Source organism: Choristoneura fumiferana, chromosome 22 (assembly GCF_025370935.1).
Source record: "Choristoneura fumiferana chromosome 22, NRCan_CFum_1, whole genome shotgun sequence".
Classification (NCBI taxonomy): domain Eukaryota; kingdom Metazoa; phylum Arthropoda; class Insecta; order Lepidoptera; family Tortricidae; genus Choristoneura; species Choristoneura fumiferana.
Window position 1 is genome coordinate 10,438,735 of NC_133493.1, and position 13,318 is coordinate 10,452,052.

General features: G+C 36.9%; 1 protein-coding gene across 1 annotated transcript; it reads left to right on the forward strand.

The window, feature by feature from the left end:
* Nucleotides 1-1,286: 1,286 nt before the first annotated feature.
* On the forward strand, nucleotides 1,287-11,888 carry LOC141440279 (protein Wnt-5b-like). The gene is made up of 4 exons (XM_074104749.1): nucleotides 1,287-1,511; nucleotides 4,898-5,000; nucleotides 9,881-10,038; nucleotides 10,817-11,888. The coding sequence occupies exons 1-4, from the start codon at nucleotides 1,347-1,349 to the stop codon at nucleotides 11,012-11,014; spliced, it is 624 nt and encodes a 207-aa protein (XP_073960850.1). The 5' UTR covers nucleotides 1,287-1,346; the 3' UTR covers nucleotides 11,015-11,888.
* The last annotated feature ends 1,430 nt before the right edge of the window (nucleotides 11,889-13,318 follow it).

The window sequence follows — 13,318 nt, forward strand, 5'->3', positions numbered from 1 at the left end:
AGAAGTTTCGATACCAGGAGCAGAATGGACAAACAAGGTGTTTTCCCCGGTTTTCTAACTCGTGTAAACAAATGTGCGCTCTCCGTAGAGTTTTTAAAGTCGAATGTATTACAATACTTTGTACCCTCTACGAATCGATACATCGCGTAGCTCGTAGCAAGGGGCGTAGATGCCTACGAAATAACTGCTATATGGCTATCTCTCTCCCACCTGAACCAACGACCCTTCCTACTCTAACCTTGAACCCCCGATTTTAGTGGCAAAGTTTAGTTTATAGGGTTTCAATTATTAAGGGTAAACAAGTTAGGATATAACAATTAATAAAATTAATCAACTCTTTCGTAATTTTTACTTTTGTTTAGCTTCTACGGTGACTATTACGGATAGCTATATTTTGTCAGGTTACAGACGAGCTATACAATACAACAGGTACACCTTTTTTTTACTAAATTCATTTCATTCTTAGAAACTATCTGGTATTCACGTTTTGTCTAAGTAAAGTTAATCCATTTTTTTTTTCAATACAAAACAAACTTTTGGTCATATACTTGTACTTTGGTCATAATATACTTATTCTGTGGTTATAAGTACCTGTTTTTTAACCGACTTCAAAAAAAAGGAGGAGGTTATCAATTCGGTTGTTTTTTTTTTTTAATGTTTGTTACCTCAGAACTCCGTCATTTATGAACCGATTTGAATTTTTTTTTTGAGTTCGTCTAGTAATGCTTTCAATTAGGTCCCATAAGCAGCAAATTAGGATCTGATGATCGGATCTTAAGGAAATCTAGGGAACTCTTCAAATATTGTAGGGACACCTATGGTAATTTGGATATATTTAGCAGTAACTCGTGCATTTGCTCTTGCAAATCATAATTTAGTGAAGTGGAACTGATGATGAAGACCAGATTTGACCAACGGAACTACTACTATCAATAACAAGTATTTCACGGGTTAAATTTAAATTATCATGATTAATATACTTACCTAGATAAGCGACTAAGAAGAAGCTTTAAGTTAATGATTCTTTCGAACTGATCTGATGCTGAAGCCAGAAGGTAGGCAACGGAACTCTGTTATAAAACAACGTAACTAAGTCGGCTTAATGGAATCGTTGTGAGATTTTCTTTGGCTACGAATCACTAAAAAGTGAGAAATAAAGAAAATTTGTAACAAAAAAGTAAAACCGACTTCAAAAAAATAAAAAAAAATTAACAAAAAAGTAAAACCGACTCCAAAAAATAAACAAATAACAAAAAATGGAACCGACTACAAAACCCTTGAAAATATTTTTCTAGGTAAGTAGGTACGTACTAGCTCGAAGTCGGTGACTCAGCACGAGCCAGCAGATGATGATGTTTAGCGTTATCCTTCGCGTATATTATGATTTATTGGTGGCCAGATTCACGGAGGGCTTTGTGGACATCCGCGAGCGCGAGCGCAAAGTGAAGCGCGGCAGCCGCGAACAGGGACGGCAGCTCATGAACCGCCACAACAACGAGGCCGGCCGACGGGTAAGTAAGGATACCTACATAGTGAAAATACCACAAACAGGGTTAATCAAGCTAAACACAGGAGTAATATTTACTTCGACGTTTCGACCGCAAGTGGCCGTAGTCGAAACGTTGAGGTTAAATTACTCGTGTGTTTTAGCGTGATAAGTCCTGTTTGTGGTATTTTTTATTTTAGCTATGAGTAAAAAGCGCGAAAGTTTAAAACATTATTATAAGTAAGGCTACATATTACACCGTATCGTACGTAGTATGCACTGTACCATGTCCTTAATATGTGTCAGGCAAAAATAATAATAAATATGAGTAAGTAAATAAATATCATGGGACACTTCACACCAATTGACCTAGTCCAAAACTAAGCAAAGCTTGTACTATGGATACTAGGCAACGGATAAACATACTAATATATTCTTTGTATCGAAAAGTAGTCGGCACAACTGCAATGACTGCAATTGAAATGTACTTATGTCTACACTTCCACTTAACGTAGATATAGTTTAGATATAGTTAGTGTTTAGTATTGTAACTAAGGGACCCCATACATCCCTGTATTATTATTATTATTATTTTTTGTATTTTTTTTCTGTAATTTGATACTATAGTTTTTAAGTTTTTTATTATGAAAAAATGACTTTCTGCCAAGTTTCTTGCGGCGCATTCTTCTTGGCAATGATGGTCTTTCCGAAAGCGCTGGTAGTTTAAAAAATGACATGTAAAAGTGCCCATTGCGGCTTATTTACTGAATAAATGATTTGAATTTGAATTTGAATATGGGCACTCGGCAGTTGGCAGTTACGCTGCAGCTGGAAAGCAGTCCGTGTGTACTGGCCCTAACTACCAACTTAGATGGTTCAATACTAACATATATAAAAACTAATAAAAAGGTAGCTCAGTCTAGCCGTCCGTTCAATGACATGAGTATTACCACTGTCATCCGACTTACTGGGATTACCTCGGAGGCTTACTAGCTACACTAATACTGTACTTAGCGGGTGGCCACGAAGGAGGATTAAACTAAAGAGGGTTACATGATGATGATGAACAAACTCAGTATTGGCTCTGTGCACGACATCAGCGCCACCTAGCGTCCGCAACTTTTATAGCTCTGATGCTCTGACGTTTTGAAATTTCATCGCGACATTGTGACAAAAATCAAACCTATAACGTATTAATTTATACTTAGAGATTCAATTTGTAGCATTCGAACATGGCGGATGTAGACGATATCTAATTTTGGTATTTCTGCTTCTTTGGCTAGTTGAAGTATAATTTTGATAGTGTTTTATGCGGCGATTAACCTTAACAGTGAACAGTGATCACAAAATTCAATATTGCTCTCGTGTCTGACATTTTTTAAAGCGCAAGTGGTCTCCGCGTGGTTTCTGGAATTTTGCTATCAAGTTGCAAAAACTACAATCACCGTACAACATGCATAAGAAGAATATATATATCTTTAATTTAACTGACATTGGCCCAAGCCTTATGGCCGCCATTAAGAGGAATAAATAAAAATTTATACTTAATACAAAATTACTGTGATACCGTTATTAGGGTGGACAAAAGGTTGTGAATTCATTTTTGGTCATTAAAATTAAATGAGGTAAGTAAAATTTATTCAAAAAGTGTGTTTTATTTTCGTTATGTCAGGGTTTGTTTACTTCATGTTTAGTTGTACTTTTACTGTAAAACAAAAGATAAAGCTATCTTATTGGTTTCTTTGAATAAAAGTATAATTATATAATTGTTCTTATATCGGTAGTAATAAATTAAATATCGTTTTAGATCAAAATGAGTATCATTTTGAAGACCGGTTTTGTGAGTATCACTCAATGTAAAATTTCAACCACAAACCGTTTCATAAGGAAAATTGTTGCTGGACATGTCCGAGATGTAGAGGAATTAAGAACAAAACAGGGACAGTGTTCAATAATTCAAGCTCGCATCATAACACAAACATCTATTAATAAAATTAGATAGTTAAAGCCTATACAAATTGCTTTGTTAATGATAGATTATTATTTCTACTTTTGGCCACCATGAGCGCTGCGATAGATTTCATCACCCCCACCTAGTACATCGCACCCTCCCAATAGTCGTCACAGGGACCGAAGAGCTGGCATCTTCCACGGACTAAGCATTCGCTAAGTTAATTCAAAGAGGAAACGCTGCCAGCATCTTCAGGGCCCTGCCTAAAGAGGCTTCTTTATGAAATTTGTTAAAGTTTTGTTTGTTTCTGCGTTTTTGCCATTTTGGCTACGGAACCCTAACAAAGAGGTTTCGAGCTATCGAGTTATCACTAGAAAACTTAGGTTATATTGTAGGTAAACAAAAACTCTATAAGCATCATTTTTCGTGGCCACCGTAGCTTCCTGAGAACGACATAACTCCCGATTATATCGATCTCGCTACATTGTATTGTATTACTCGTATTTACGATATTTTCTACTTATACGGATTAATTTTTGACGTAACGGTAGGTACATTAGCATATTGTTTGTCGACTTTACAAGTAAACGTGTTAAATAATTGATTGCACACGTATTTATTTAAAGAAACTGTCTCAGATTCGATAATTAAATCCTACTTTCCTACTAATATTACAAATGCGAAAGTTTGTGAAGATGTTTGGATGTTTGTTACTCAATCACGCAATAACAGCTAAACGGATTTACATGAAAATTGGCTAGAGATAGACAAAGAGCTGCATTGAGACATGAGATACTTGGTATCCCGGTAATTCGTTCCCGTGGGAAAATATTTTAAGTTTAAATAAGAATAGAGGGCGCTGTCCAAGAACGGTGACGTACCTTACCTCGGCTCTAAAAATGACGTGTTAACTTCATTTGCAATCAATAGATGGCGCTGTACATATCTTCACAAACTTTCACATTTATAATATTATTATTATATATATGTATCTATGTATATATAGTATATGTAGTGTGTAGTATATTAAAGATATAATATACATAGTAGGATTTAAAAATCCTATTTATTATCTCTCAACGATCGCCACGGGGGCCTTTTTAGGTTTAATTTTGTAGGTAAGTATTATAAGTTTTTAAGTTAGGTATTTAGTTGACTTATGGTTATTTTAGTTTCGATAACCTACATAATAAAAGTTTGGCTTATTCAAAAAAAAAGATGTAAGATAACTTAAACCTTAAGTCTTAAAGTATAGATAGTGCCACAAGAGTTTAAATGAATGATTACACACACACACAGCTACTTGAAGTACTGATTGCATAAAAGGAGAATGAATGAAATAAATGAGTGAATGTCACAATCCCGGTGTCATTACATAACATGTTCTTGTGTGCGTGACCTCAACTCTGGTGGCTTCTACCTAATTTGTTAGCACCCTATATTCTATGTGCTGTTTTCAGGCCGTGATCAAGAAGTCCCGCGTGACGTGCAAATGCCACGGGGTCTCCGGATCCTGCAGCCTCATCACCTGCTGGCAGCAGCTCGCCACCTTCCGGGAGATAGGTGAGCAGTTCCAGAACATCAGCGTCTTTTTTTATTTTTATGTAATTTTGATTTTAATTTTTAATAATACATACAGACAGGACTCTCGTCAGTAGTACGACAAACTTAAGGGGGAGATAGATGAGCAAAGTCCACTACCAGATATAGAAAAATATTATTGAAAGTCTCACCGTTTTCGAGAAATTTCTATTTTTCACATTTTTTAAAAATGTGGGTACCTATACCCACACAAAAGCCGAGTTTAGACTTGCAAGAAAAATCGTGCAAGTGCATTATATTGCGGCGCTCGATTGACCATTACAAGCAAATGTGATTACATATTAAGATTTTTCTTGCAAGTCTAAACTCGGCTTAAGATTTTGAGCTGTGATAATCGGAATTGTTCATTTTTAACCAACTTCAAAACAGGAAGAGTTCTCAATTCGACTGTATGTTTTTTTGCATTTATTTTATTGTTGTTGTAAGATAATTTTGAATAGTCGCGTTATCAATATTAGATGCAAAAACAATTTTAAAGAAGCTCATGCAGATTTTTTATTTCAATTTAGGGCTCTTCTCCTGAACTTTGGTCACGTTTTGACCTAACCCAGTGAAAAAATAGGTATGACAACTATTTACTTACCTTAATACGTCTTATGGCAAACCTGAGGTGGAATTGTTAGTAATTCTAATATCATTATTTACCTTATATAATCTACTTATACTGACAAAAGGAACACACTCGGGTTACATAGTATGTTATTATGTTAATGTACGCCATTATCTTCTGTAGTTTATTAGGGTAGTGTTTGTAATACATTGTTTAAAATTATACAATTACGATGCCGCTTCGCCCGCGTGGATAAATTCAATATTCCGTGGGAAGAAGTTCAACGTATTAGCTTTTGTGTTAAAAACAGTCAAAATCGGTTACATTCTGCTTTCCAACTGCAACGTAACTGTTAACTGCTGAAATAAATTTCCATTGCAGTCGAAAAACTGTTCGCAAACTAAAGCTGCTACAAATAAAATACTTAAAACTACTTATGTATAAAATAAAAGAAAAAAATACATGAATAATTAAACAGGGATGTATCACGGATCAGGGATGTTCAGTGGGAGTGTAGAATGCTTCCACCGTCATTAATTAAAAAAAGGGAAAATAAAGAATATTGGAGATGCTAACATGACATTGCACTCCTTGTATGTATATGTTAAAAACCAACTAAGTAAAAATCTAATTTTGCGGTTAAATATTTAATTGAAAATTAATCCGGTTCCCCAGGACTAAAATAAACCATTTTTATTACAGCCTCATCTTGAAATTATTGCTTTATCCTATCTATAGTGTCAAGTCAACTACCCCATTTTAAGTGGGTACATTTACGTTCTATTTCACACAAAAACTATCGTTCCGTAGCACGTAATTAAAATGATAGAGTAACCCATTGTATCCTCATAGGCGAGTGCCCACGATGGATATTAATACCTTACATGTTCTGGTGCCCTGGTAGATGAATTTCCAGTTACCGACTAAATAGTTTCCTTTGTTCGCTATAGAAGCTAAATTGTGGTGATTTGATAAAGTCGGCATTGAATTGATAGCTTACTTAGGCTGGCCTCGCCCAGCAAATGGCCGCTGTGTGTGTGTATACCTACGTGGAATAAAACAAAGACTTCATTCATTTTGTCCCAATATTCCCTCGGGATCGAAAAGATTTTATGCATATAAAATCTTTTTGTTAAGTTAAATCGTAGCGTGATATTGAAAATATATATAAAAAACACTAATCGATACCAAAAACTCATTAATATAATTCTTTATCAGTTAGAAGTCGGTGCCTCTACACAAGGCAGCAAACACGCAGCAAATTTACTTATTTAATAAATAGCTCAGTCCATGATCCTAAACCAATTATGATTTAAACTCACTTTCTATAGTAAAACCAGACCACCCACTAAACAAACGATCCTAAATATTCTTCCGAATTGTAAAAATACGTCCCAAGAAAACTATTTAAAAATATGCCGCGCCGTCTAATAAACCTTCCTAAGTTGTTTATAGAACCATAAATAAATTAAGTTATGCATGAACGCGACTTAATCAAGCATTTTACTTTACGATTCCTTTGCCTTTTCCTAATAGACGAATTAAAAAAATCGTCATCTGACTTTATGGTATCATGGCGGCAAACTGTTTAATACCGTTGCGACATTGACTTTAATAAAAACAGCTTAATACTTAATTTGGGTTAAAAGCGTATTTAAATTGGAATGACTTCTCATTTTACGATTTTAATCTCTTATTCTTTAGACAAGTTAATGTAGGTAGGTAGTAGTACCTATGTAGCTATAGGTAGAGTCATTCACGATGACGCGTGTCGTGGTTCAGTCAGAATCAAAATATCTTTATTCAATTTAGGCTATAACAAGCAATCTACCACCGGTTCGGAAAAACCTCTGTTGAGAAGAATCCGACAAGAAACTCAACGAGGTATTTTTTTTAAACAGATTTACAATTCTTATTACAATGTCATTAATGTCTAATTTTGACAAAATCACGCGTCTTTCGTTGATGGCACTAGGTATACATAATAGGTACTTACAGTATCAAGAACATTAATATTTTAAAGAAAAAAAAAATGGGTCTGTGGCTCAATGATATGCCATAGATTAAACAAAATTATATGTTTCATTGACTCGACGTGTAATTACGGGCTCGAAACACAAAGAGTGCCATCTCTCGGGAGGGCGCGTATATCAAACGCCTACTGATGTCAAATTACATTACAAATTACTTAAGCAGCGTGTACACTGGCCCATGAATTTCTAACTTAAAAATAATAAACTTACGGCCACTGCCCAGCCCACTGCCCATTTCCAGGAGAATCCCCAAAAATTATTAGTCTTCATTTACTTTTTTATGAAGAAAATGCATGCAAACTTTCATTGTGGCCAGTCCTGCGAGAATTTCGGAAAAAAGTAGCTTAGGTATGTGTTATTCCGGGAATCTAGTTATTTACATAGGTACGTACCAAATTCACCGAGTTAGGATTAGCCGAATTGTTGTTCTAGCGGCTACAATATACCTACAGTGGTAAGTCTCATAATTTGAGAATAAATGTGTCTATAAATTTCGGTTCCAGAGGTACTATCCTATGGCAGACTGATAAACTATTAAGTAAATGAATGAAGTACCTAGCAATTGCAGGATTACCAATGTTTGAGCAAAACAAACTTTTCCCAGAATATCAAATCCCAGATTATTTTTATCAAAGTATAAATTTTATAAAATGTATCTAAATTTTGGGCTCAAATAAAGTAGCATGATAGAGTGAGTAGCATTATAGTTTTATTATCAACTCTGTACACCAAAAGTTTTCGAGCTTAAATTTATCGACTGAACACGTAATTTCGATCAAAGGTAGACTAAAACAGAATTTATTATCATTAAATAGCTCTATTAACACTCCAAAAGTGATATATCGTTTAAGGCCTGTAATTATATTTTATTTCACTGCCTACTCTAATGATGGTTTTCGGAAATAAATTACTCCAGAATGTGTTGTTTAATCCGACTATTAATTAAAGGAAAAATAGAAGAGCATCGTTTGTTTGGTATGATATAGATAGAACGCCGAACGCATGCTCTAGTCTAGTAGGATCTATAATTTATGATATTTTTAAAACTTTGTACTTTATCAGTTTTTCACTCTATGCCTTCTGACAACTAATATACAAAAGTTCAAACACGAAGTGATAGCGTTAACGTAGTAAAGTACCCAAATATGCATATATATTTGACCTAGACTAGACTGTACAAACCACCACGAGCTTTGCGGTGAAGGCAAACATCGTGAGGAAACCTGCACAAACCTGCGAAGCGATTCAATGGTGCGTGCGAAGTTCCCAATCCGCACTGGGCCCGCATGGGAACTATGGCCCAAGCCCTCTTGTTCTGAGAGGAGGCCTGTGCCCAGCAGTGGGACGTATATAGGCTGGGATGAGACTGTACAAAACATATACCATTAACAAGCGTCGACATAAGATATACCTCGTAGGATATAGGTACCTATTGAGGGGCAAAAAATCTGGCTCTCAAGTATGCAAAAATAGGTAGGTAATTTTGTATGTAGAGTGCGCCAAATTGTGTGCCGCTAGTATAGTTTATATTAATTTAATCGGATGGTCGAATATTTTCTTGACCTAATGTAATGTAATAATCTTTTGTCGAAAGATTGATCAAAATTCGCGCGATAGACAATATAAAATCGAGATCTTAGGATTTTACTCCTAAACATCGTCTTAGGTACAATCTGTAATTATTGACTATCAACGAACATGATAATATCTCGGAATAGCAAATGTCGCTTAATAATCGAAATCTATATCAGGGGCGCCGGTTATCACCGCGCGTACTCAGTTTCGTACTACGAGGCACGCAGATGTTGTAAAGTGGGCGCCGGGCGGGCGAGCGGATGCGGTGGCTATATTGACGTAAATCTAAAATACCTTTCATGTTCGTTACGTGCCGTTTAGGTGTTCGAGCGTTATCTTCTGTTTTATGCAGTTCATTGTTTAAAGATTCTCTAATTTTTCCCGATTTTTTTTCTCAAATCATCCAAAGGATGAACGATTTTTTTTTACTGTGTGTCAGGATTGTGATTAATCTAACCTACCTAACCTGTAGGGTTCTACAGGATAGACCTGAAATATATCCTGAATAGTTTACAGTTTCGAAAACAAATCGTTTGTCCATATAAAACAGTTGACCAATTAATTATTTGGGCAAAAATCCGCGAAAAGCCACGAATCAGCTGTAGACTTTACTCGTCTTTAGACTTTACTCGACTTTAGACTTTACTCGACCTTAGACTGAGGGCCATTAATTGATTATCCAGGCGACTACCTCCGCGACAAGTACGAGGGTGCGACGGAGGTGAAGGTGTCCCGTCGCGGCAAACTGCGCCTGAGCGACCCGCGGTACCGCCTGCCCACCGCCCAGGACCTCGTGTACCTCGAAGACTCGCCCAACTACTGCGTGAGGAATGAATCGCTGGTGAGACCTTGATTCTACACCCTAGGCATAGGCTATGATCTCTTTTATATACGCAACGTCTGATATCAGCGTCAACGTTCCGATCAACGTCCCACTTAGCCCACTTAGCGTCTTTCGTTCGTCGTCGTCTAGTAAACGCCCACGCAGCGTCGACGTAACGTTCAAGTTGCGGCGCCGCGACGCCAGTGGCGTCTTTCGGACGCCAGCGTCTCGTTAACGCCCGCGCAGCGTCAACGCGGCATCCGCACAGCGTCGCTTCGACGTCAGGTGTGTCAGCGCCCCTCCCCTATTGACGCCGCGTCGTCGCTGCGCGGGCGTTTACTAGACGACGACGCTCGAAAGACGCTAAGTGGGCCCGGGCCCTGAACTTAACGTACAGCGTCGGCGGTCAATACGTCCGCAACGGACGAGGACATTTCAGTTTCAATCTCGCCATTTTATATATGACGCTAGACACGACTTGACGCTGCAATGGTTCGAAATAACTAAAACACGCGGTGCATACAGTTTGAATGCCGTACGACGTCACACCAACATCGACGTGTGAAAAATACGACAACATTTATAGAAAAGTCTGTGATGTGAGTGTGACGCAGCGTACAACGAAAATGCGGCCGATAGCATTTATATATAGGAGACCCAACAAAGTTGCGAACGCGAGCCGACGTGGCGCAATATATCGTCATTTGCTTGTTTGTAGAGAGTCGCAAAGCAAAGGACGTCTTCCGGCTGATGTAACCATTGTATTTCATAGGTAAAAGATCGTTTCCTTTCCCAGGGTTCCCTGGGCACCACGGGCCGTGAATGCAACCGCACTTCAGCCGGCATGGACGGCTGTTCCCTCATGTGCTGTGGCCGCGGCTACAACACAAAGAAGATGACCGTCAAAGAGCGCTGCGGCTGCAAGTTCCACTGGTGCTGCCGCGTCGACTGCAATACTTGCGTCAAGACTGTTGAGGTGTATACCTGCAAGTGATGGAAGGCCATCAGGATATTTGTTAGAGAGATAAGCACTGGGAAGCAGGCGTAACGAAGTTGACATCGCCCTTGTGGACTTCAGTAAATCCTACCACAGCAACGTGATATTCAAACCAGCTTGAATTTACTGCAATTATTTAAATAATTTATTGAATCAGGCGTTACTTTGCTGATGTCCATATCAATGAACTAAAAGAAATTCCTTGCTCACCCGCGACCTTACGATAGCTAAGCTTATGCAAAATATGCGTGTTCATGCATTTAGCATGGTGTACGGTTGTGTCACTCTGAAGATGAGCTCTGGTTGAGTTCGAAACGCGTCAGTGTAGTGTGGTGGTGGTGATAGATGGGTTTGTGTGATTTGTGTGTGTTCTTACAGTGTGGAGGTGGAGGAACTGCATGAACACGCATATTTTGCATAAACTTAGCTATCGTAAGGTCGCGGGTGAGCAAGGAAATTCTTTTAGTTCATTGCAATTATTTAGACATGGAACAGTTTCTCTACGTATTACATTATATAGAAATGTGATTAAGTATTAATGTCTTTGAGTAGATTAAGCTGTTATATCTACTATTTAGTAAGCAGAGGAGGGAGTAGTGAGTAGAGTTTAAAATAAGTTAAAGTATTATTATAAATTAATACTTAGACAATTATCTATTATTTGTAAATATATTTCTTCAACTTATTATTACTTAACGCATCACTTCGACTATAAATAAAATAAAATAAATACAATAGGAAAAAACGGAACCCTCATTAGAATCATTTTGTTGTTATAACTCTGTTGGCCCTGAGGGCCTGCTCCGAAATTCGAAAATCGAAGTTCGTATCGTGCCGTCCCTCTCACTCTCGTATTAAATAATATAAGCGTCGGCGGGACAGTACATCGATTTTCGAATTTCGTAGTAGACCTGCTGGCCCTAATACTACGAAGTGCAAAATTCGAACTTCATATCTTGCCGTCCGGCTAACGCTTATATTACATAATTATATAATACGTGAGTGAGAGGGACGATACGATACGAACTTCGAAATTCGTAGTAGCCCCCCTGTTTTTCAGGATCACAGGTATGAAGCGGAAATTTAATGTCAATATTCAAGTCAGCAATCCGTCTAAGCTTTGGAAAAATCAAGCTTCGTCAACGCAGTCAGAAGTTACAGTCATAAAAGATATTTTTGAAACTGAATAAATCGACCAGTTTTTAGCAGCACTAGTGACTTTTTAATTATTATTTGTTTACAGTCTATTCGGAGTACTCGGGGTACTAATGACATGAACGTGTTTCTAATTTGTAAATATTTCCAACTATGAGGCTCATTTGTTCGACATTTTAAATGTAGGTAAATGAATTACAGACTAGTAAATAATTATAGTATAAATAATTGTATTAGCAAGTAGGAGAACTTTAATGATTGAAATTAGCAAATTAGGTACATCATACATGTTTTAAATTGCTATTTGCACTAATAACACTTTGCAAGTACCTAAATGAAGCTTTTAAAATACTATAAATTTTAGTCTTACTACACCTACCTACTTACATACCGACGTGTATTATATTTTATATTGTACTAAAGTTTTAAAGTAAGAAACTAACCTTCTCTGCTCAAAGTACTAAGGCCGAGGACGCACTACACGGCTAAACCGCCGCGATTTTTAAACCGCCAGTGCGGCCGCTTGCATTAGTTTACTTGATTCACAAAGTCACGCGGTTAAAAACCGCGGCAATTTAGTCGTAGGTCGACCTGGGCCTAATGCTGGATGTAGGCTGCATATTTTGACTTATTTATAGCATTTATGCTCAATTGTAATATAAGTAACAGTTTCACTAATTGCAACTGTTTAATACCTATTTCTGAAACTGTAAATATTTCAGAATTTTTATAAAACTAACCTAACCTAACCTAAAGGGTTCTACGTGATGGCCCTGAAATAAATCCTGAAATATTTACACTTTTAGAGTTTGCGAAATGAAAAGTTGCGAAATGAATCAGGTTGCCAAACGTTAGTTGCGAAATGAACGGATACCAAGACTAACACAATCAGACCAATAACCACGAATAATAGCTTTAAAATATTTTTTATTCTATTCATTTCTTTAGGTATAATCTTGTTTTATATAATTAAATTAATAAAAGTTTGTAATTTTTACAAATTACTTAATACATAAATGATAAAAATTTGTTAGTGTACCTACATTTATTTTATTTTCAATGTCTCTGTTTATTTTCCTCCCAACCGAAGTAAACAGCTTGATCATCAACCCTCACTTACAGAGTGATTATAATTTTCCAGTTCTT